General features: G+C 41.0%; 1 protein-coding gene across 1 annotated transcript; it reads left to right on the top strand.

The window, feature by feature from the left end:
- The first annotated feature begins 5,362 nt into the window (after window positions 1–5,362).
- Window positions 5,363–6,427, top strand: LOC120050653 (C-C chemokine receptor type 3-like). Its single transcript, XM_038997233.1, has one exon. The coding sequence runs from the start codon at window positions 5,363–5,365 to the stop codon at window positions 6,425–6,427; it is 1,065 nt and encodes a 354-aa protein (XP_038853161.1).
- The last annotated feature ends 16,676 nt before the right edge of the window (window positions 6,428–23,103 follow it).

The following is a 23,103-nucleotide window of genomic DNA, read 5'->3' as shown; positions in this document are numbered from 1 at the left end:
ATGGACTTGGTCTTTTAGCAAATAGAGATATCTTCTGAGTGTGCCAAGAGTGTGCAAAGCTGTCATCAAGGCAAAGGGTGGCTACTTTGAAGAATCTCAAATATATAATATATTTTGATTTGTTTAACACTTGTTTGGTTACTACATGGTTCCATATGTGTTATTTCATAGTTTTGATGTTTCACCATTCTACAATGTAGAAAATAGTCAAAATAAAGAAAAACTCTGGAATGAGTATGTGTGTCCAAACTTTTGACTGGTACTGTATATGTTTTCTGGGATGCACATCTGTTTAAATGAAAGAATGCCAGCTATATGTTAGAGATTTGGATTCTTTAAAGTCCAAAATAAGTCAAAATTGTCCAAACTGAAAAGGTCACAACCGAAACAATTGACTTCATAGAGATATGTAGAGGTCTCATCTTCGTATCTGTGCAATTATGGCGTCTGTGACAGCACAGGCAGCGCCATTTAAAAAATGTTTTTATATTTTTTTATTTCACCTTTATTTAACCAGGTAGGCCAGTTGAGAACAAGTTCTCATTTACAACTGCCGACCTGGCCAAGATAAAGCATAGCAGTGTGACAAAAACAACAGCACAGTTACACATAAACAAACGTACAGTCAATAACACAAAAGAAAAGAAAAATAGAAAGATCTATGTACAGTGTAAATGTAGAAGAGTAGGAAGGAGGGCAATAAATAGGCCCTAGAGGCAAAAATAATTACAATTTAGCATTAATACTGGAGTGATACCATTGAGGCTGTCTCCATTGTAAAGTTGCATGTGCCATGCTCTACCAGCTGAGCTACAGATGACCACCATGTGAGTAGTAGACAAGTGCACACTTCAAGAAAAAGATGCATAGCCACCAGGGGGCCTCCTACCCTCCAAGTGTCCAAACATTGACATCTATTTGGCCCAAATATAAATGTCTATAATGTGCTATACTGTACTGTAATGTACTGTACTCTACTGAAGTTTCTTACAATTGAAGAAAGGGCCCACGGACTCTTGATGTAGTGGTCTTGGTCTTGAGACCACTCAAGACCACGTAATTTGGTATTTAACTTGTCATAGGTCTGGATCTTGGGTCCAATGTCCTGGTATAAATCTTGGTCTTGGCTCCTGGATATTATCATAGTCTTTGGTTTACAAACCATAGGCAACCCAATTTGAATAAAAGAGTGCTCTCTAATCATTGGGTGGTCACTCCCAACCCATAGGAATCCCCACCCAGTTGACTACTTTTAAATGGTGGAAGCCCTCCATGGCAATGTCTGTACTAAATGAGTTATATCCATCTAGACCACTGGTTCTCAATCCTGGTCTTGGGGACCCAAAGGGGTGCACATTTTTATTTTTGCCCTAGCCACTGCTGACTCAAATTATCAACCCATCAATAGGCTTTGATGATTTGAATCAGGTGTGTAGTGCTAGAGCTAAAACAAAAATGTGCACCCCTTTGGGTTCCCAGGACCAGGATTGAGAACCACTGATAGACTCCTCCATTTATCTCTGAATGACACTTGACAACGAAATGCCTGTTGTTTTGCCAAAATAAAGATAGGTACAAATTATAATTTAAACATCTACCAACATAATTAATTAGATGCACATGTAATTTAATCACATAACAAATTTCAGATTCATAAAATCAAGATTTAACATTTTACAGAGAATAATAGAGATGATAAATATCAAAATTCAATTTAAAGGTACATTTTTGGTTAATTTGGTAAGGAAATAAAAAATAAAAAATAAATCTGTAAAAGGTTAATCAAAATCATCACTAAAAACGTTCTCCTTTTTTGAAACTTTTTTCACTATGTTTCGGTAGTGACTAATTTACTGGGGTGGTAAGGAATTCAGGTAAATACAGTTGTGGACAAATATATTGCCACACTTGCACTTTTCTTAAATAATTCCCAATTTCTTCTAAAATAAGTTGAAATTGAAAACTTTTGGTCTCCACACTATGTTATTGGATTTTCAACATTGCAGAACGATTTTAATCTAGAAAATAAAAACAAATGACATGGACATAATTTTTTGGCACCCCAGAGCTAGTACTTGGTTGCATAGCCTTAGGCCAAGATAACTTCTGACAAATGCTTTATGTAGCATTAATGAGCTTGCTGTACCTTTTTTGCTGGCAATTTGGCCCACTCTTCAGCAGCAAACCCTTTGAGGGGTAGATGTGATTCAGATCTGGACTCTTCTTTGGCCACTCCAGAACAGTCCAGCGTTTCTTCTTGAACCATTCCTGAGTGCTTTTTGATTTGTGTTTCGTGTTGTTTTCCTGCTGGAAGACCCACAACCTTCAAATGGAGACCAGTGGAGGCTGCTGAGGGTTGAACGGTTCATAATAATGGCCGGGACGGAGCAAATGGAATGCCGTCAAACACCTGGAAACCATGTGTTTGATGTATTTGATACCATTCCACTGATACCGTTCCAGTCATTACCAATCAATCAATCAATCAATCAATCAATCAATCAAATGTATTTATAGAGCCCTTTTTACATAAGCTGATGTCACAAAGTGCTGTACAGAAACCCAGCCTAAAATCCCAAACAGCAAGCAATGCAGGTGTAGAAGCACAGTGGCTAGAAAAAACTCCCCAGAAAGGCCAGAACCTAGGAAGAAACCTAGAGAGGAACCAGGCTATGAGGGGTGGCCAGTCCTCTTCTGGCTGTGCCAGGTGGTGATTATAACAGAACATGGCCAAGATGTTCATAGATGACCAGCAGGGTCAAATAATAATAATCACAGTGGTTGTCGAGGGTGCAACAGGTCAGCACCTCAGGAGTAAATGTCAGTTGGCTTTTCATAGCCGATCATTCAGAGTATCTCTACCGCTCCTGCTGTCTCTATAGAGTTGAAAACAGCAGGTATGGGACAGGTAGCATGTCCGGTGAACAGGTCAGGGTTCCATAGCCGCAGGCAGAACAGTTGAAACTGGAGCAGCAGCACGGCCAGGTGGACTGGGGACAGCAAGAAGTCATCAGGCCAGGTAGTCCCGAGGCATGGTCCTAGGGCTCAGGTCCTCCGAGAGAAAGAAAGAAAGAGAGAATTAGAGAGAGTATACTTAAATTCACACAGGACACTGGATAAGACAGGAGAAATACTCCAGATATAACAGACTGACCCTAGCCCCCCAACACATAAACTACTGCAGCATAATACTGGAGGCTGAGACAGGAGGGGTCGGGAGACACTGTGGCCTCTTCCGACGATACCCCCGGACAGGGCCAAACAGGCAGGATATAACCCCACCCACTTTGCCAAAGCACAGCCCCCACACCACTAGAGGGATATCTTCAAGCACCAACTTACCATCATGAAGCAAGGCCGAGTATAGCCCACAAAGATCTCCGCCACGGCACAACCCAAGAGGGGGCGCCAACCCGGACAGGAAGATCACGTCAGTGACTCAACCCACTCAAGTGACGCACCCCTCCTAGGGACGGCATGGAAGAGCACCAGTAAGCCAGTGACTCAGCCCCTGTAAAAGGGTTAGAGGCAGAGAATCCCAGTGGAGAGAGGGGAACCGGCCAGGCAGAGACAGCAAGGGTGGTTCGTTGCGCCAGTGCCTTTCCGTTCACCTTCATACCCCTGGGCCAGACTACACTCAATCATAGGACCTACTGAAGAGATGAGTCTTCAATAAAGACTTAAAGGTTGACACCGAGTCGGCGTCTCTCACATGGATAGGCAGACCATTCCATAAAAATTGAGCTCTATAGGAGAAAGCCCTGTCTCCAGCTGTTTGCTTAGAAATTCTAGGGACAGTAAGGAGGCCTGCGTCTTGTGACCGTAGCGTACACGTAGGTATTTATGGCAGGACCAAATCGGAAAGATAGGTAGGAGCAAGCCCATGTAATGCTTTGTAGGTTAGCAGTAAAACCTTGAAATCAGCCATGAGCCGTTCTCCCCAATTAAGGTGCCACCAACCTCCTTTGATGGAGACACAGTTTTTGGACACTAGGTTAAACATTGACTTCAAAACGCCTTGATAATCTGCTGATTTCATTAAAAAAAATAAAAAAACATGATTTTTCCCCCCATGATTTTTCATGATTTCATGATGTGTTCCACAAGTACCAGAGGCCGCAAAAGGGTGTTCTTTTCATTGAATGATTAGTTTGGTCGTCGGTAATGCTGTGGGGTTGCTTTGCTGTCTCTGGTACTGGGGGCCTTGAACGTGTGCAAGACATCATGAAATCAGCAGATAATCAAGGTTTTTTGGGATGCAATGTTCAACTCAGTGTCCAAAAATTGGGTCTCTGTTGAAGGTTGTTGGTCTTCCAGCAGGACAACAACTCCAACCACACATCAAAAACACCCAGGAATGGTTCCAGAATAAGCACTGGACTGTTCTAGAGTGGCTAGCAAAGAGTCCAGATCTGAATCACATCCATAACCTATGGCAAGAACTGAAAACAGCAGTTGGTGGAGGGCACCCCTCAAACATTGAATAATTAGAGCAGTTTGCTGCTGAAAAGTGGGCCAAATTACTATCTAGAAATGTGCAGCAAGCTCATTGATGGCTAAAATAAGTATTTGTAGGGATTTATCTTGGCCAAAGGTTGGCAATAATTTTGTCCATGCCATTTGCCTTTATTTTCTAAATATAAATTGTAAGCTTAAGTTAACAAAAATAAAGTTGGTTCTGCAATGTTAAAAATTCATTAACAAGGTGTGGATACCAAATGTTTTCTTCAATTTCAACTGATTTTAGAAGAAATAGAGAATTATTTTTGTAAAGTGCAAGAGTGCAAATATATTTGTATAGTATATATATCCACCTGACATATGTTGGAAGACGTGTGCTGAAAGTAGGATACATAGGACACACACAATGATTTTTTTTCCAACCCCCAATATGCGCCACTTCTGTAGAATAGCAAGATAAAATCTAAAGGCTAGATGACAAAGGTCTGATTCAGAGGATGTTATGCATCACACCCAGCTGACACACACACACACACACACACACACACACACACACACACACACACACACACACACACACACACACACACACACACACACACACACACACACACACACACACACACACACACACACACACACACACACACACACACACACACACACACACACACACACACACCTACCTCCCCTGTGTATTTCCTAACCTAGGCTGAGTCTTACTTGAAGACAAGAAACTTTTACATTTACTTGCTGCAAGCAAACAAACAAGCCAGCCAAAAGTTTCAGGTAAGTCAGCTAACATTGATATTTTCCTCTCTCAATTTCTGCTGATTTAAATAAGTTGTTTACTGTAAGAGCTGGCAATGTTTTGACAGGTTTTGAGTAAACACACCAAGCAATGGAAATGGACATGAACTCCTCGATTGGGGAGACAACAGCGGGCTACCCGGACTACAGCTCAGAGACGGACGCTCCTCTCTGCAACAGAGAAACGAATCACAACTTTGGGGTCAAACTCTCTACCTTCTACCTGCTGATTTTCACACTGAGCGTGGTGGGAAACAGCTTGGTCCTCTATATCATCTGCAAGTTCGAGAAACTCAACACGGTGGGGAACATCTTCCTCCTCAACCTGGTGGTGTCGGACCTGGTCTTCATGTCCAGTCTGCCCTTCTGGGCCGTATACCACCACAAGTCCAGCTGGGTCTTCGGCCGGGTCTGGTGTAAGATTGTGGGCAGCGCCTACTTCCTGGGTTTCTACAGCTCGATCCTGTTCCTCACTCTCATGACCTTTGACCGGTACCTGGCAGTGGTCTACGCCGTGCCGTCCACCAGGCTACGTCGGAGGAGCTACGCCCTCGCCTCATCCGCCGCTGTGTGGGGCATCAGCCTCCTGGCGTGCATCAAGCCGTTTCTACTCTACGACCAGGCCGAGCATTACTACCAGGGGTTGGTGTGTGAGGAGGTTGGTATCCCAGAATCGATTGTCTCTGAGGAATTGGAGCTGTCGGGGCCATACCTCCAGTTAGGTTTGTTTTTCCTATTTCCTCTCATTGTTGTTTTTTACTGCTACGTTAGGATTGCCGTGACGGTCATCTCCTCCAGGATGACCAACAAGTACAGGACGGTGAGACTCATATTTGTCATAGTACTGCTGTTCTTTGCATGCTGGACTCCTTATAATGTGGTGGTGATGCTTCAAGCAGCTGAAGTCGACTGTGTGAAACTCCGTAAACTTGACTTTGCGCTGCATGTTACTCGTATGGTCACATATCTGTACTTCTGTATCAATCCTGCCTTCTACACCTTTGTGGGGAGAAAATTCCAGAACCACTTCCGGATTCTGCTGCTGAAACATATGCCGTGTTTAAAGAACCATGTCTCAATCAATGGTAGTCGGACACTGTCACATATTAGAAACCCTCAAGTGGGCATGACTAGTCAAACAGATGTTCTGGTATGATATAGGAGCCCTGTGGCACAGGAATGTACATGAATTAATGTCTTGGAGTCTCATATTAGTTAATGAACCTTGAAAAATGTATGTAGCTATTCCACTGTGCCTCTGCCTCTGCATTGCTTACTCTTTGGGGTTTTATGCTGGGTGTCTGTAAAGCACTTTGTGACAACTGCTGATGTAAAAAGGGCTTAATAAAATACATTTGGTTGATTGATTGAAAATAAATGTGTTTATACAATGTTAATTGTAGACGTGAGTTACCCCCTTACTATGTAAAGTGTTTGAATACCTCGGTTGGTATAAAGGCTCTCTATAAATACATCATTAATGCTCCATTATTGTACAATTTCAATAAAATGTTATCAAGAACTTGGAGACAAGTCGTGACAGTACAAGTTAAGACATGACTTAATGTGTCATAACAATGTGCAAATCATTCTTTTCTATATTTACTCTCAGTAAAAAATGTACATTTAGCCTCTGGCTAACATTATCTGGCAGTGTAAAACGTTGCTGTTTGGAAATAAACATTACTTCTGACTCAATATGCAGGGTGAGTAGCTAACTTCCTTCTTCCATTCACGCCTACATGTTTGAAAAATGGAGAGAGCCTACCATGTTTCACTAATTATGTAATAATATATACCAGTTAACAGACACTTTCCTCCAATGCAACATAGTCATGCATGCATACTTTTTTAACATATAGGTTGTCCCGGGAACCAAACTCACCATCTTGGCATTGCAAGCGCCGTGCTCTACCAACTCAGCTAGAGAGGACCTCTACACTGTAGGTTTAATTTATCTGATGCCACAGTTAGTTTCAACCTTTTTGGGAGATTGTGCAATGAATGACAGAAAGTGAAAATTAGGACAGAATAGAAAGATAATATCTAAAGGCTAGATGAAAAAGTTCTGATTCAGAGGATGTTATGCATCACACCCGGCTGACACACACACACACACACACACACACACACACACACACACACACACACACACACACACACACACACACACACACACACACACACACACACACACACACACACCTCCCCTGTGTATTTCCTAACCTAAGCTGAGTCTTACTTGAAGACAAGAAACTTTTACATTTACTTGCTGCAAGCAAGAACATGTCGGATGAAAAGTAGGCCTGATGAAAACAGACAATTTGTCGGTAACCTTTCCAAATGTCGACAAAATAAAATCCGCTAAAAAAGGTGGGATCTTTTTGTGTCTGCAAAAACACTTTTGCGAGAAAAAGCAGTCAAAACTTTTTTGGGGTGTCTTATTCTGGTGACAGCCAAAAGAAAATGCACATCTTGTTTTCATGCTCAACCGTCCCACAGGGGATCCACCGATCCTGAAGAAGTGTTAAGTGCTTGTAAGTAAGCATTTCACGGTAAGGTCTACACCTGTTGTATTCGGCGCATGTGACAAATAAAATTTGAATAGAGTCTTCAATCCACCATATAAAGAACCCTTAAACTACAGTATCAAATCACTCTACAACCAGGGAGGAAGTTGAGCAAAGAGGAAGCCAGAGAATAATTATAATTTGTAAACTCTGCATCGTTGGGAATGGTTTGTAAGCAAGCATGTCATAGTAAAGTCTACACCAGTTGTGTTCGGCGCATGTGACAAATCAAATGGTATTTGATTTGATTTGAGATAGCTGCCCACTAGGCACAGACATATATTCCACGTTGGTTCAACATAGTTTCATTGAAATTACGTGGAAACAAAGTTGATTCAACCAGTGGGTGCCCAGTGGGTGGAGACAAGTCAGAGCAGAATATTGACTAAACGTTTTCATCAGAAATGTAAAAATAGCTTTCCTGCACATTCTATACGTTTAGGTAGTACTTTCCTGCAGTCAGCTGACCAAATTGCCCTTTAGTGGCTTCATGGGTGGAATTGTATTAATACTGTATGTGTCATAATTGCATAATTAATAAACATTCTTTCTATGTCAAATGGTTTTGTTATATTTTAGTCTTCTGTGATGTACATAAAGTGCAATATTGAGATGCAAACTCAAAATGGACTACATTTCAACTCTTTATCTGACATGGTACAGTTGTCTTCTTTTATTTAAGCCCATAACCATGTGTGTGAGATGTATACTTTTGTTTCAAAGTAGATTTGTTTAAGACTACCAAGAAACACTCTGTGTGACCCTGATTTAGCCCACTGCAATAAAAGGTTGGTACTTCTTTCCTTTTAAAGGTTTTTCTGGTTAAATGAATGCTACAGTCTACGCAACACACCATTATTCGTTCCTTATTGTGCTGTGAATAAAAGTCATATAGTTCCTCATGAGAATACTCCCATACACAAGTTTACTGTAGATACCATTTATTTGGTCAACGTTTCAGTCGAAATAACCTTTTTCTAAGACGTCACTTCTGGCAGGCATAGTTCATATAGGCAGAGAGCATATTCAATATAATAACAGAGAGCATTTTCAGTGAGGAGATTATACTGTCTGTTGGGGTTCTTCAGTGGAAAGACAACTCATGCGTATGTGCATGAGATGTGTGCATGACATGGCTTAGTAATGTCTCAGGTCTACATTGCTGCTGTCTGTATGCAGTCTTCAGTCTGGGAGGACGAGGACATCTAGTGGTGAAGTTTTAACATGAAAGGGCCTTTTAATGATTACAATTAGAACTTAAATGTTAAAAATGTAAAATATTCTATCTACAATAGAGGTAGAGGACATGATTTCTGAATTCTAAAGCAACCCCTTGCACCTAATACAGGCACTTCATGAAGGCCTAGATCTGAAAACATTGCATTAGAATTAGGCATGCCAAAGTAGCAATAGCCTTATCCTTCCCTCTGATAGGCTGGATGGATTACTCTGACATATTGGATGAACCTGTCTAATCCTTTTAGATCTTCAGAGGTGCATAAGGGAGGGGCTAGAGATTGATTTGAAATTCATCCTGTACACAATACACCAATGTCCCTGAAATCAACTGCAATTCTTACTGTTCACAATTCCCAAGTTTTGAGACAAGAAGGTGATGAGAGAGAGAGAGTTTGTGGCAGATGCGCCATCTATCAATCTCCATGTATCCCTATAAAACAGGCATTTTTTTTATGTTCTACAAATTAAGCCATGCTCCTCAATAGCTGAAGCCTGTCAGCCTACTAGCTCCTATGAGCTTTATGTCTTGTGTTTTGTTTGCCAAGAGTGCTATGCTATATAGCCAATGTAGTCTGCTTTAGCTTTGGCCTGCTAATGCAACATGCTAGCAGCCTCCACTATTCACATTGCCATCTCGTTGCTAACTCTATGCATTGCTTTATTCATTGCTTACACTTACAGTGTCTGTTGTCTGTTAGAGAAGGAATAGGGATATTTACACTCTGACCTCAGCGCCCATCACTCTGCATTGTTGTTAGTATACCTTTCGGAACAGAACTACCGTTCAACCACACTTCCCACAGAATATAAGTAAATAAGTGGAGGTGTAAGCAACAACAGATGCAAACACAATACCCATCCATCGAGTTTGATTAAAACCTATTCCTCTTGGCCATGAATATAACATTTTCCTACAAGGTCATAACTTTTCTCACCGGTGAAAACGCAAAAGGAGATCTCGATTCACGTTCATGTGGCATTTCATCCTTACTTTTTAATAGAACTGTCAAGCGTCTCGTTTCCTACACTTGTGGGGAATGTGACTTAATTATGGGGTTAGGGGTGCGGGTACAATGCCCTGACTTATGATACTCTGGGGGTCTGTAATACCCATTTTTTAGACAGTGTATATCCAGGTTGGCTGCAGCTTTTGCTGTGTCTCTCCTCTAAGCTGTTTGGGCTCTGAGGCTTTAGATTGGGCTTGGCTTTTTAAGCAAGGCGACTGAGAAATAAGCATACACCTAAGGGTTGTTAAAGCAATTTCCTAACTGCTACCTCTCACTGACGGAGCAGTATAGTATGTTGACTTTTATAAGACTTTACTTTGCCACGACCAAATTCAAACTACACCATCACTGGATGATGCGTCAGACTGCACCAGCACAAGCCCAAAACTCAGAAGGAAAACCATGCAAAACCCATTTCCCCTTGGGGATAATAAACTTTTCTACTACGACAACTACTTCGACTGCTGCCATGGTTTACTTTTCTCCTCTCTGGTATTTTTTGAGTCACCAGTAATATGGCAGACAGCAAAATCAAAGCAAATAAGAAGTGTGCTGCATTGCTGCACATTGCTGAGTGTTGATATGTCCTTGTGTTTACAGTTGGGGGTTTGCACAGTCTGGAATACTTTGTTCTTTCCTATTCGGACATCTCTTCCACTGTATGTAGTATACATGTGCACATCCACATTCAAATGAAATTACACACACACAGTCAGCCCCTCTTTTCTTCTCTCTCTCTCTCTCATCCTCATGAAACCAAGATGTCTACATCTTCACCTTCATCCTCTTTGTATTGGGCATCACATGTCTACTGCTGTCATTACAGCCTCTCCCTTTGATCTGGTCTCAGGACCCCATTTACCCAGCATACAAATACAGAGGTCCTCTATCCCTCCAGTGCATAGTATAATGGTATTACCATTCAAAGCACATCTCCGTGCATGGCATCATATTGATGGTGCCTGCTATAATACAAAGGCACAGAGAACAAGACATACACTCCCAACTAGCCCCCTCTGGGTACTCAACACAATACACAGACATGGGGCTGTGCATTTTTTAAGGGGTAGAGCAGCTTTAATATTTCAGATAGATTGTAGCTTACATCAATGTAATTGTCTGCATCACTTCCAATCCCCAATATATATATTTTGCTGATATATACACATACATATACAGTGGCAAGAAACAGTATGTGAACCCTTTGGCAATACCTATATTTCTGCATAAATTGGTCATCAAATGTGATCTGATCTTCATCTAGGTCACAACAATAGACATTCTCCTTAAACTAATAAACAATTATATGTTCATGTCTTTATTGAACACACCAAATAAACATTCACAGTGCAGGGTGGAAAAAGTATGTGAACCCTTGGATTTAATAACTGGTTGACCCTCCTTTGGCAGCAATAACCTCAACCAAACGTTTTCTGTAGTTGCGGATCAGACTTGCACAACGGTCAGGAGGAATTTTGGACCATTCCTCTTTACAAAACTGTTTCACTTCAGCAATATTCTTGGGATGTCTAGTATAAACTGCTCTCTTGAGGTCATGCCACAGCATCTCAATCCGGTTGAGGTCAGGACTCTGATTGGGCCACTCCAGAAGGCGTATTTTCTTCAGTTGTTGATTTACTTCTGTGCTTTGGGTCATTGTCCTGTTGCATCACCCAACTTCTGTTGAGCGTCAATTGGCGGACAGATTGCCTAACATTCTCCTGCAAAATGTCTTTGTTACGCACGCCTCAAGGAGGGAACGCAACACCCTGCTACAACTCAACGTGGAGTGAAGAGGTATGGGATTGCAGGTGTGGGTAAGGATGACAAAGGCAGAGAATTTTACCATTAATAGGGAATTTATTTCCTTCACACGGTAATTTGGGGAAAAGGGGTTGGACGGAACCAAAGCAAATGGTGTCCTCCCATGAACACCATTCTTGTTTAGTGTTAATATCGTAGACTCGTCAACAGAGATGTTAGCATGTTCCAGAGATTTTTGTAAGTCTTTAGCTGACACTCTAGGATTCTTCTTAACCTCATTGAGCATTTTGCGCTGTGCTCTTGCAGTCATCTTTGCAGGACAGCCACTCCTAGGGAGAGTGGCAACAGTGCTGAACTTTCTCGATTTATAAACAATTTGTCTTACCGTGGATTGATGAACATCAAGGCTTTTAGAGATACTTTTGTAACCCTTTCCAGCTTTCTCAACAATTCTTAATCTTCTGATATCTCTTTTGTTCGAGGCATGGTTCACATCAGGCAATGCTTCTTGTGAATAGCAAACTCAAATTTCTCCAAATTTCTCCAATCTCGTCTCATTGATTGGACTCCAGGTTAGTTGACTCCTGACTCCAATTAGCTTTTGGAGAAGTCATTAGCCTAGGGGTTCACATACTTTCCCCAACCTAAACTGTGAATGTTTAAATTATGTATTCAATATAGACAAGAAAAATACAATAATTTGTGTATTATTAGTTTAAGCACACTATGTTTGTCTATTGTTGTAACTTAGATGAAGATCAGATCAAATTTGATCACCCATTTATGCAGAAATCCAGGTAATTCCAAAGGGTTCGCATACTTTTTCTTGCCACTGTATACGTACATATATATATATATATATATATACACATATTTTTGTTTTAATATATTTCCTTCATTACCCGCCAACCCTACCACCCCTCCCTCAGTTGGAGCAAACTAGTGAACAACAACGCTTAGGCCTGTATTTCCTGCTTATACATAAATTACTATATACATTTAATGGACACAGTCTATTTTACAATAGTTTTATTTTGTTTGTTTTTAACTCTTCTCCTTCCTCTACCTTCAACCTCTCCCATATATTTATGATGTCCATCCGGTTTGATTTCTATTTGCCATATCTTTCAAACTGCTCTCTTTCCCAAAAGTTCTTAACCTATATACGTTTTACGGGCACAGTATGTTTTACATGAGTTATCTTGTTGTTATTAGTCACAACGTTCAGCTCCATGCATCTCCTCCCATCAATCTTTTAACACCATCCATATAGGATTTCTATTTGCCATATATTTTTCAACTGTGCTGTGATGTTTCACAAAAGTTCTGAACCTCTCTATTCTCATAGTTTCAACAGATTGTAAATTGAAAATATTTTTTTTTGCTAAAAGTATTATTATATTATTGATCGATTGACTATGACTTTTCAGATCACCCAGTAGTGCTATCTGCAGGGTTAGCTCCAGGTAAATATTGCAATTCGTCAGCCATTCTCGTACCTGTGACCAAAAACAAGCTACATATGGACAGTACCAAAACAAATGATCTAATGATTGTGCCTCTTCGCAGCGAAATCTGCATAGCTGGGAAGATTGTATCCCCCATATAAATAACATTAGGTTGGTTGCAAGAATTCTGTATAATAGTTTTCTTTACATGAACATGCTCTAAGAGTTTCAAAGCTTTGGAAAGCACATTACCTAAACCTGTTTCATTACTACCATGTTGACTGCTATCCCTTTAGTTTGTCAAACAGCCTCCTCCTTCCCTAACCATATGAAGACTGCAGGCAGCCAATGCTAGGTACCACTGGGGGGTAGGGGACGTGCCGGCTCCTCAGGCATAGTAATTATCTGTCTGTTTCATTGTTGAATGTGCTGCTGACTGGGGCCTAAGGGAGTGGAACGTCTTTTTTTCAAGAAGTTTCTTGGGAATGTCTTACCTGCTGTTCTGACTTTGTCCAGAATCACCTCTGCTAAAGGGGATGAGAAGATATTCTGAGACTGACACTAAAGTGAATTGAAGTTAATGATCATTATGTTTAGCCTTTCGTTGTGGATTTGCTGATCATAGAACTGAATTGTTAGACAGATAATTGAGCTCATATTCATTGTAGATTATTTAAGGAATTCATTCGCTGCGTGAAACCTGCACTGTGGAAAAAATACATAGTAAAGCAAATTCAAGTTATGTGGCTAACCAGTGTTTACTGTGTGAAACAAGACGTTGATGAATAGATGCATTTTGCAGCACAGGGGCTATATAGGCCAATTTCTCTCCAGCGCAGGATACTTTTCTGACTGAATCTGGGCCTGAAGTGTGACATGTTGAGTGTCCCACAGTAAATATATTCCCTTGTTCATTTAGACTTTGCTGGAATACAGGTGGCACTTGCTCTCATTTTGGCTTTTGCTCTGGTGACAGTCTGAGCTGATAGTGCAAAGACTTTGTTTGCAGCCACCCAACCACTCCACCACCCCCAGCCCTACCACAGTCAAAGCTCACTGAGCTCAGTGCTGTACCACAGGAGGCTGCTGAGTGGAAGATGGCTCATAATAATGTCTGGAATGGTATCAAACACATGGAAACTTGTTCTCCCCAATTAAGGTGCCACCAGCCGTATATAGGGAGTATTGGTGCCTGGCCCCACTTACTATAAAACTCTGTCCTCAGCAATTTACTAGAGGGCCTGAGGGAAAACCCACATTTTCTCAGCTCCTTTGCATTTGCTTTTAAATGACTCTTGCACAACAGTGTGTTGCCTAAACCAACTAGCTGATTCATGACTTTGCTACTTAAAGGCATACATTATCATATTATTTCAGTTATGGACTATCGGATATGAAATTATGTTACATGTTTTCTCAAATGTTAGAATGAAAACCTTTGGATGATAAAATGTAACTTTTTCACCTTGCAAGCGGATTGATAACTTGTACAATTCCCTTCCATTCATGATTCTCTTTCATTATGTGCTAAAGGGTCATCGCTACTTGGGAAACACAAGGACAAAGAAGATGAGATTGAAATGGAGGAATTTGGAGAACCACGTGATGCTGCTGCCCCTCAGCTTTTTGACTGGAAGGTAACTGTCAATGATGTTTTATTGATATGTACTATTAGGCCTATATATAAATTAGATCTATGTTTTCTCTCTCCCTCTCTCTCTTTCTCTCTGTCTGCCTGTCTGTAGGACACTGGTGGACTGTCAGCTCTCAGACCTTTGTCAGGAGGACGACACTATAGACATGTCACCTGTGCACCAGGAAGACAATAGCTGCCCCCATGGTCACAAGGATAGGCAGATGGTGGAGAGACTGGACATGCTGCTGAGTCTGCAAACAGGGCTGAGGGACAATCACACCCTCGCCCTCACAGGACACATACACTCACCGGCCAGTTTATTAGGTACACCACCCGTTCACGAAAATGGATCGCTCCTACAGACAGTATAAAGCAGGCTGACAGGCATTGAGGCATTCAGTTACTCTTTCGAGTGAACATTAGAATGGGCAAAACGAGTGACCTAAGTGACTTTGAGCGTGGTATGATTGTCAGTGCCAGGCACGCTGGATCCAGTATCTCAGTATCTCAGTATCTAACGTCCGCCCTCTTGGGCTTTTCAAGCACGACACTGTCTAGGGTTTACCAAGAATGGTGCGACAAACAAAAAACATCCATTCAGCGGCAGACCTGTGGGCAAAAACAGCTTGTTGATGAGAGAGGTTAAATGAGAATAGCAAGAATCATGCAATCTAACAGGCGGGCCACAAACAGACATATAACGGCACAGTGCAACAGTGGTGCGCAGAACGACATCTCGGAATGCACATCTCGTCGATCCTTGTCACGGATAGGCTATTGCAGCAGAAGATCACACCAGGTTCCTCATTAAAAACAAGAAGATGCGGCTTCATTGAGGACATGATCACCAACACTGGACAATTGAGGAGTGGAAAAACATTGCCTGGTTCCTGTTGCATCATGGACGTATTCTGCCTGGTGTCAACTGTACAGGCTGGTGGTGTTGGTGTATCGCCGTCCAATCTGCAGCAACTATGTGATGCCATCACGTCAGCATGGACCAACACTCCTGTGGAACATTTCCGACTTGTAGAATCAATTCCCCAGAGAATTCGGGCTGTTCTGGAGGCAAAAGGGGTCTGATGAGGTACACAAAGTACTCAAACATTTGTAAAATAAAACATGAATATATCTTGATTACATGAGTATTCAACCCCCTGAGTTAATAAATGTTAGAAACACATTTGGCAACGATTACAGCTGTGAGTCTTTCTGGGTAAGTCTCTAAGAGCTTTGCACACTTGGATTGTACAATTTTGGCCCATTATTCTTTAAAAAATTATTCAAGCTCTGTCAAGTTGGACAGCCATTTTCAAGTCTTGCCATAGATTTTCAAGCCGATTTAGGTCAAAACTGTAACTAGGACACTCAGGAACATTCAATGTCATCTTGGTAAGCAAATCCAGTGTATATTTAGCCTTGTGTTTTAGGTTGTTGTCCTGCTGAAAGGTGCATTTGTCTCCCAGTGTATAACGACACAGGGCGAGACCCAGATGCAGACACCGGAGGCAGATGGTTTGAGTCTCCAATATTTATTGAACAACAGTGCAGGCAAGAGGCAGGTTGAGGACAGGCAGAAGTTCATAAACCAGGTCAGAGTCCAGAAAGTGCACAGTGTCTGTTGGAAAGCAGACTGAAACAGATTTTCTTCTAGGATTTTGCCTGTGCCAAAAAAACTCCCTTGCCGAATAACAAGCATACACATAACATGATGCAGCCACCATCATGCTTGAAAATATGAAGAGTGGTACTCAGGTATGTGTTGTGTTGGATTTGCCCCAAACATAACGCTTTGTATTCAGGACATAAAGTTAATTTCTTTGCCACATTGTTTTACTGTTTTACTTTAGTGCCTTATTGCAAACAAGATGCATGTTTTGGAATATTTGTTATTCTGTAAAGGCTTCCTTCTTTTCACTGTCAATTAGGTTAGTATTGTGGAGTAACTACAATGTTGTTTTCTCCTATCACAGTCATTAAACTCTGTAATTGTTATAAAGTCACCATTGCCTCATGGTAAAATCCCTGAGTGGTTTCCTTCCTCTCCGGCAACTGAGTTAGGAAAGATGCCTGTATCTTTGTAGTGACTGGATGTATTGATACACCATCCAAAGTGTAATTAATAACTTCACCATGCTTAAAGGGATATTCAATGTCTGCTTTTTTATTTTTACCCATCTACCAATTGGTGCCCTACTTTGAGAGGCAAAACCTCCCTGGTCTTTTTGGTTGAATCTGTGTTTGAAATTCACTGCTCGACTTAGGGACCTTAATGATAACTGTATGTGTGGGGGTACAGAGATGAGGTAGCCATTCCAAAATCATGTTAAACACTATTATTGCTCATGCAAGTTATTATGTGACTTGTTAAGCACATTTTTGCTCTTGAACTTATTTAGGCATGCCGTAACAAAAGAGTTCAATACTTATGCACTCCAGACATTTCAGCTTTTCCTTTTGAATTAATATGTAAAAGAATACAATAACAAATACACTTAGTGCATTACATAGTGCATAGGTACTAGTGAAGGGACTCCTAGTCTTCACCCAGTAGTGCAGATTGTCACTGGTCATTTCCCCTTTCTTAATTAGTTCTGATTCTCTGTGTATTAGGCTAGTGGCCTAGTGCAAAAGCCAATTATTGTAATTATATGCCTTATTCTTATAATATTTTGTCATTCCAGATCAATTTCAATGACAATATCCCTGAGATAAATGTTGTATATAATGTTATAATTTTGATAGAATAATGTAAGTTGCACTTTGTTTTCAGGTTTGAATGAGACAACGTATTCTCTTATCCTTATTCTTTCAATAAAGTTGAAATTGTATTAATATTATATAACTTGTTTGTCTTTCCTTATCAAATGCCATTTGTAATATGTTTTGGTGCATATATATGTTTATTATATTATCAGATAAGAAAGTGTCTGATCACAGAACATTCCATAGAATTCTAGAAAAATACCACCGGTCACTAAAATGTCTGTAAATCATTCACAGTAAAAGGTATTACTATTCTGATTTCAGATTATCAATCCTTACAAATAAGGAAGACTCAATAGGCTCTAAGTGTTTCTCTGTCTTCACTAGGAAGTTGTGCTAATGGCAATTGTTTGGGACAAAAGTGTATAAGATACACATTTTCACAGGTGTTATTTCATGACTGATTTGATTGGTGTGGTGCTATTGCATGTCATATAATTTGAAAGGGCTGTTTCTCAGCTTTCAAAATACGCATAATGTTTTCATATATGGTTTTGACACCAGCAAAGTATGCTCATTAATGTACGCAGATGTCATGGTCTCAGTAAATTCAGGAATTCCATAACTCCTACTGATTGATGCAACAATGCCAAGATGCTGATTTACAGTTACAGTTAGCTGGTGTTCTAAAGCCTAGTGTTTCCATTCCCCTTTTAATCAATCAACTAGTGATGGGGGGAAACCATCACCCATCTTTGTACAAAATGGCACGAGTTGATGGGATTTAAGATTCCACAACAGACGCCTCATGTGGTGCAGCACACGATGTGTGAGCCGCCGAGTGATATGCACCCGGAATTCATCAGTATATGTCATAAAACACGAGTCATTACCGCCCATGTCCATATAATCCCCTTATGAAATAATTGCGTCATTAAACATTGGTCTTAACAAGAAGTGGCAACTCGGGCCTGACTGCATGACCGATTCGACTGGAGTCAGTGGGAGACACTAAATGATGGATCAATATTGAGCTATAAAAGTGTTGTGTATGGATAGGACACAGCAGGGGGACTGTGAGCGTATAATTACATATGAAAATGTGTAGGCCCCAAAATAAAATCTCCACGCACAGACGATAATTTTTAAAATAATAATAATATACGTTTCCTTGTGTTCATTTAACCAAAGGCACGAATGGTGCATCATATTAATTGATCTGTTGTTTAACTTCCTGTATTTTTTGTTGTTGTCATGGCTTTGTGACTAAGATGCCCATATAACGCTCCCTAAGACTCGCATAGTATAACACCCAACATTAGATACAACGATGGTGTGTTGACAACTAGCTCACTACATCACCTGTAACACCACACAGCCATGCATCAATTCCTTATTCACCCAAATCCACACACTATAACATAGTTGGGGGCTGGTCTGGGTTCGGGAATTTTAGATAACGTGATACTTTGTTTACTTCTGTAACTTGTAATTTTGGTGTCTGTGGTATTGGCTATTTGGTGTAACACTTATGGGAACATTTTATAACTCATAGTGAAATAACAAAACAGTTCGTCTCTTAGAAAACATCAATCATCAAAGATTTCTTAAAATACCAATACAATTCGGCGTTCTTGCGCTCACCTCTGTCAAAACTGAAATTGAAAGCCATTGTGTCCAATTAACCTTTGAAACTTTCTGGAAATGTATTTCAAATTCTGCAATTAGTCTCCACAGCTCCAGGCAGCGCCCCTCTGTCATTCTCACTCCGTCAATAACTGAATGGCTAAACATGTTGAGTAAAAAATCTATGCAAACTGCCACAGTGAAAAATAAACTATGAATGTACTCCCTTTTCTCCCCGGATGTTTAATGACATATTGATTTAGCCTAGGTAAAATTTACTCCGATGTTGTACTGTATTTCTTATTGTTAGCCATTAGCTTTTGTGGGTTTGGTTGGTATTTTGTCTCATGGCACATTTGTTAATTAAATTCCGACAGTGTCATTGCTTTAATGACGTGACAACTGTTGTGCGGTAGGATTCATAGAGGTCAAAGGTCAATCACCGGCACTTTTTCAAATTAGCTCTGTGATTTAATATGTGGCTTTTTTGTAACCATTCATCACTCCAGCATACTGTAAGTTCATGCTAATAACCATTGGTAAACCGTAGAAAAACGTCTCTGCTGATGAACGTTTCAGCATTTAACAACTTCGCTATTACGAATGTCATTTCTGACCAAGAACATAGCACATTAAATACTGTATTAAAAGTTTGGTCTCTTTTAAGTGTGCAGAGACTTCTTTCTACAGTTTGTATACAGCATAAGCCTCATCATTCTCTTGCACCTTAGGAACGTTGCTGTTGTGCAGCAGATGCAGCTGGCCGTGTTCTAGACTACCTGTCTTTCATTGTCTCATACTCTCCCTGTCATGAATTACCTCGCCACTATGGCAACTCTTCAGGTCAGAAGGATGATGCCGGAGTTTACGACTTGGAATTCCGAGTTGGATGACCGTTCAGAATTTTTTTTCCCCAGTTGGAGCTTGAGATTTCCAAGTTCCCAGTTGTCTTGAACGCGGCAATAGTCCTTTCAACTGCATTGGGAGATACCTTAGACAAGCATTACGTCTGTGTACAAAAATAGAAGCCAATCCAACAGAAATACATATAAATCAGGTGGAGTGTTTAAAGTGCTAACTTCTCAAGGTCAGTTAAGAGCAGTGCAGCAGTGCACCGTGGGGCTGTGGGGAGCACATTTCTCCACTACCCTTTTCTCTGCCAGACAGCACCTTTCTGATGGATAGATCAGTCACGCTGCAATGCGCTATACTGCACCCTCCTGCTGGCACCATACCTCCCTCCCAGACACACACACACACACATACACACACTCTGTAGCCAGTCAAACTCCCAGAGAAAAGGGAAGGATGGCGTGGGACTCAGAGGAGAGGTGCAGAGTCTGTCACAGGAAGCCTTGTAGAGTCCAAAGCTTTATGATGCACTACCAATTACACTGCCCCCTTTTTACTTTTATGACCGAAGACATCGGTTGCCTCTGTTTTCACGCCCTGATTAGTATTATGATTCAAGGAAATGGATGGACCGCAGTGTCCAAAAGGGTGCTAGATGTAACAGTGCTGTAATTCCTCAAAAGTCTCATGCATTATGATGCTAACCCATCACTCTCTAACAGGAGGGAGTGCATTCATCTTAGCTGTGACATATTCGTTCTCAGCAAGTACAGAGACATCACTCACGCTTCTCCTATACAGCCCTCTCTCTGCCTATCTGTGAGGCTGTGACAGACATGTTTGATGGGCCATGTGCATTCGTGAAATGGTAGGTGCTTTGTGTTTGTTTTGCATGGCCACTGATGTGATTGATTTGCATTATAATTACATCGGAGTGGATGGTGACGAGATGATATGTCCTTTTTACAAATTGACGGCTGGTTTCACACGTAGTTATTGTCATTTATTGTACATTTGTACACATTGCGCCATTTTTTTTAGCTACTGTAACCATGTATTCAGACTTGCTTCGAACTTTGCCTGCTTTGATAGAGTCATAACAGCAAAAATGTACCACCAATTGTACTTCGAAACAGGAAGTACTCTAGAGGTTGACGAAAACCCATACGTAAAGGATGCATTGACTGTGACTGTGAACCCCATTTCTTACTCAGTAAAGGAGGTACAGTGAAACTTTTATGCTTATCTGAACTGAATTACATTTAGCTTTTTGCAATTCGGTTTTTATGAGCACTTGCATTGCACCGCTGTGATCATTCCAATGAAAATGAAGGGTAATTGAATTAATAAATCAAGTGTGAGCACATTGAAGCAGTTTGCACTCAGCATTCACGACACAGGCAAACACACACACACACACACACACACACACACACACACACACACACACACACACACACAAACAGAATTTATATATATACATTGTGTGTGTGTGTGTGTGTGTGTGTGTGTGTGTGTGTGTGTGTGTGTGTATGTGTGTATGTGTGCGTGCGTGCGTGCGTGCGTGCGTGCGTGCGTGCGTGTGTGTGCGCGCGTGTGTGTGTGTGTTTATGTCTGTTTGTGTATGAGCTGGTCTAGGAGCTGGGCAAGCATCCTGACATTGATTTATTAATTTGCTTCTTGCAATAACTGAGAATATTGTTAATGGCCCCACCCATAAATCTAAGTTATTACACAAAATTCATAGAGGGAGTGCAGCACTGGGGGAAATTGACATCGTGATGCACGATCTTGACTTTTCCATCGGCGACCTGAGCTGAAGAGCGTGTGGTGAAATTCTCTTTGCTTTGTGAAACCGGCGTAATCAAGTAAGCCGAGTTCAGTCCATCTCCTCACGCTCGCGAGTGTACCGAGCAGCAAATCGAATAGAACCTGGTAAGCCCTGTCTCTTCGGCAACATACATCCCGACGATGAAAAATGTAAATGTCACTTCACGGCAAGTTCCACTTTCCAAAAGGTTACTGCTGAATCTCAATTAATTGAAATGCAAACTGAAATCGAATAAAAAAAATATAATAGTATTTGTCACATGAGCCAAATAGAACTGGTGTAGACTTTACAGTGAGGCGCTTGCTTACGAGCCCTTCCCAACGATGCAGAGATAAAAAATTATTATTAAAAAACTAGTAACACAAGAGGAATAAAATAAAAAAACACAAGAATGGAGCTATATACAGGAAGTACCAGTACCAGACAAATGTGCAGAGGTACGAGGAACTTGAGGTAGATATGTACATGAAGACAGGGTAAAGTGACTAGCAGAGACTGGGGCAGAGACTTAAGCACAGAAGGGAAAACAAAACCAAAACAGTCGGGAAATAAAACCAGCACTTTTCGTCAGTTCCCTTGTATTTCACGTATGAGACATCTTATCCCCACATTACCCAATACTACAAATCAAGGTCATCATTAGTGTGCTAACAAAGGCTAAGAACCATTGCTAGAATCACCCAATCAATCATCTTTTTACTTTTGCTTGGCTTAGCGATCGCCTATCACCGTCCCCTTTAGCTGAAATTCTGCCTGGCCGCTATCTCTGTCACCATGATGAAGTACACAGCTTTGAATTAAAGTTGAGATTGATCTCCTTCAGGTACTATTTTTTCCCTAGGTAATGTATCACACGTTTGACACTCCTCTTTGTCTTGTCTTTGGGGGTAACTGGGCCGTGCTTTGCTCCCCTGTTGTGTTTCAGGGTGTCTGTAGCGGCAGCTCTGCAGTCATTGTTGTTTGCTCATTCCTTCCAGTGTGAGTGGCATATGGGGAAATGGGTCCAGAGAGCATCAAATGCTCTCAAGTCCTCCTGAAATGACAGAATTTGTTTTCCCAGCATCTTAAAGTGCTCTTGAACAGGCCCTTTGTGAACATTGTTTGTGAACATTGTTGTTTAAATTGTGCGTTAGTGCTTTTTGAAGTCATGAAT

Source organism: Salvelinus namaycush, chromosome 7 (assembly GCF_016432855.1).
Source record: "Salvelinus namaycush isolate Seneca chromosome 7, SaNama_1.0, whole genome shotgun sequence".
Taxonomy (NCBI): domain Eukaryota; kingdom Metazoa; phylum Chordata; class Actinopteri; order Salmoniformes; family Salmonidae; genus Salvelinus; species Salvelinus namaycush.
Note: the sequence above shows the minus strand (reverse complement) of the source record. Positions and strands in the feature narration are given on the sequence as shown.

Coding starts and splice junctions, on each gene's coding strand:
- LOC120050653 (XM_038997233.1), top strand. CDS start 5,363: ATGGAAATGGACATGAACTCCTCGATTGGGGAGACAACAGCGGGCTAC.